General features: G+C 36.9%; 1 protein-coding gene across 1 annotated transcript in view; it reads left to right on the top strand.

Annotated features, from left to right (window-relative positions):
- Positions 1-1,480: 1,480 nt before the first annotated feature.
- The window catches only part of LOC109972653 (interferon a3-like), a 2,930-nt gene continuing 2,233 nt past the window's right edge, over positions 1,481-2,177 (top strand). Inside the window, exon 1 of the mRNA XM_020621662.1 lies at positions 1,481-1,603. Coding sequence (XP_020477318.1) covers positions 1,481-1,603 — 123 coding nt within the window. The remainder of the gene's footprint in view (positions 1,604-2,177) is intronic.

Here is a 2,177-nt window from a genome sequence, read left to right as displayed (position 1 = left end):
TTCCTCCTGAGGATCAATAAACTTGAATCTTCTGAAGTGGTGGTCTCATTGTTTCTCTGCCAGTGACGCTCTTTTTGTTCAAATCTCTTCAATGAAGGAAAAGTTTGGAAAGTTTGTGACTGTTACAAACGAGGATTCTTCTGTATTTTTACTGCAAATGATTTTTCTTTAAAAGTACTTAACAGATGAGGTTTACAGATCTGTTTGGAAAAAGGAAACCTTTCTGTTCCAGGATGTGTTGACGTGATTTGGACTTTTTTAACACAGACACTGTTTTAAACCTGAACCTTTTCCATGTTTCTTTCATTCTTAATAAAAGAAGGTTATTTGTTTTTCAGTTGATTATTTTACTCAGAAAGTATCAAATCCTTAAAGCTAAAAGGACCAGGTTCATTTCTACAATATTTATGTTATATCATCTCATTTTAATACTCGGAAGGAAAGTAGAACATTTGAGTTGCTACAGGCCTGACTGACTGACTGATCCTCTTGGTCTGTGTGTAACCATGACGATTACTATTCAAATAAACAATAATCACACCTCTATTACATGCTTGTTGATATCCCAGCGTTGCATCATCAGTGACTCCGATCTCTACTGGTTTGTTGGTAAAGAGATGAAGAGCTGGGTTTTATTTTGTAGAGCTGGCATGTCATTTCCTGTGAGGTGTGTAATCTGTGTTTCCCTCCTAAGGAAGTCCCTTCAGTTTCATTTTCCAAACTCAAACATTCCCACGCACAGATAGCACACATAGTCACACTCGTTCAATGATTCACCTGAGTCCCATGTAAAGATGATTTCATCAGCCTTTCATTTTATCATGTTTCAGACTGACGGGTCTGAAAGTATTTGGCTAAATCAAAAAATAATGGAGTGACCTAATATTTCTTCAGCAGAAAGTTGAATGTAGCAGAATGTTGACAAAGTAGAAAAACATTTATAGCAGTAAAACTATAACATACATGTGTGCAATTCATTTTATACTTCTACTGTGCACTACATTTATGTGACAGTTACTTTACAGGTTAAGACAAAATAGTTTGTGCTTATGAAATATGATATTACATAAAGTCCAAGTCCACCTGCTCCAACAGTGAAAGGCTATTCATTCCTTTATGAATCAGTAATAATCAAGATAATTACTACTGATAGTTTTTCAAATAATTTGATAACAATATGACACTCAGAAAGGATTCGTTTGGTATAAAAAGTATTTTGGATTTTAGTGTAAGTACATTTTGTTGAAAATATTTCTGCCCTAAGGCTAATTGTATGGTACTGGTACTTTTACTGCAGTCTAATTGTAATTGTTACTGAAGTACACCTGTACTTGGAAAGGGAGAGTGAAAACACTATGGGACTTTTTGCCTTTCACTCTGGATTTCACTCTGCATCTGCTGTTTTCTCTTTCCTGTCTGGAATAAAAGTGTGGAGACACAGAGCACAGCTCACACTGCCATCACCACCACCATCTTCACCATGGTCATCTGCACTGGCCTAGTCCTCATCCTCTGCACCGTCCTGACTCCTGCTCTCTGCCGTGATTGTCTCAGTCACTATGGTCACTACAGCAACATCTCTCTGACGCTCATTCACAACATGGTGAGTACAGCACTGACTCAAGGTCCTGGGGGAGCTTCCAGGGGCCCTGGAGGAAAATCCAGGGGTCCTCTTAGAGCAGGGGTGTCCAAACTTTTTGCAAAGAGGGCCAGATTTGTTAAGGTGAAAATGTGTGGGGGCCGACCATTCAGCCTGACATTCTTTGAACCATTAACATTAAATACAAATGAACTATTTTAGGAAATGTTTATTGCAAATGGCATACTTTTTTTATATACTTTTTTTTCATTTTCAAGTTTTTACCAAAATGACTCTGCCTTTCATATTTGAAGACCACATAAAATGAAGAAAAAGTCTGTCTGGAAAAAAACACTTTTGGGAAGATTAAACATATCTAGGTTCATTTGAAACATTACATATTATTCACTATTAAATGCTCACTGTAAACTTCTAAATTCAAAATTGTGGTTTTGATCATCACAAAAAAAATCAATTCACTGAGATTTTAGAATGTATTCACCTCAGAGGACTAATCTTGCCTGCACTAATGTGAAGGGTGATACTGAGATCTTGACTGCAGTATACAGTCCAGGTCTGGCTCAAAAACAGTGGTTTT

Source organism: Monopterus albus, unplaced genomic scaffold (genome assembly GCF_001952655.1).
Source record: "Monopterus albus unplaced genomic scaffold, M_albus_1.0 scaffold265.1, whole genome shotgun sequence".
Lineage (NCBI taxonomy): Eukaryota > Metazoa > Chordata > Actinopteri > Synbranchiformes > Synbranchidae > Monopterus > Monopterus albus.
Note: the sequence above shows the minus strand (reverse complement) of the source record. Positions and strands in the feature narration are given on the sequence as shown.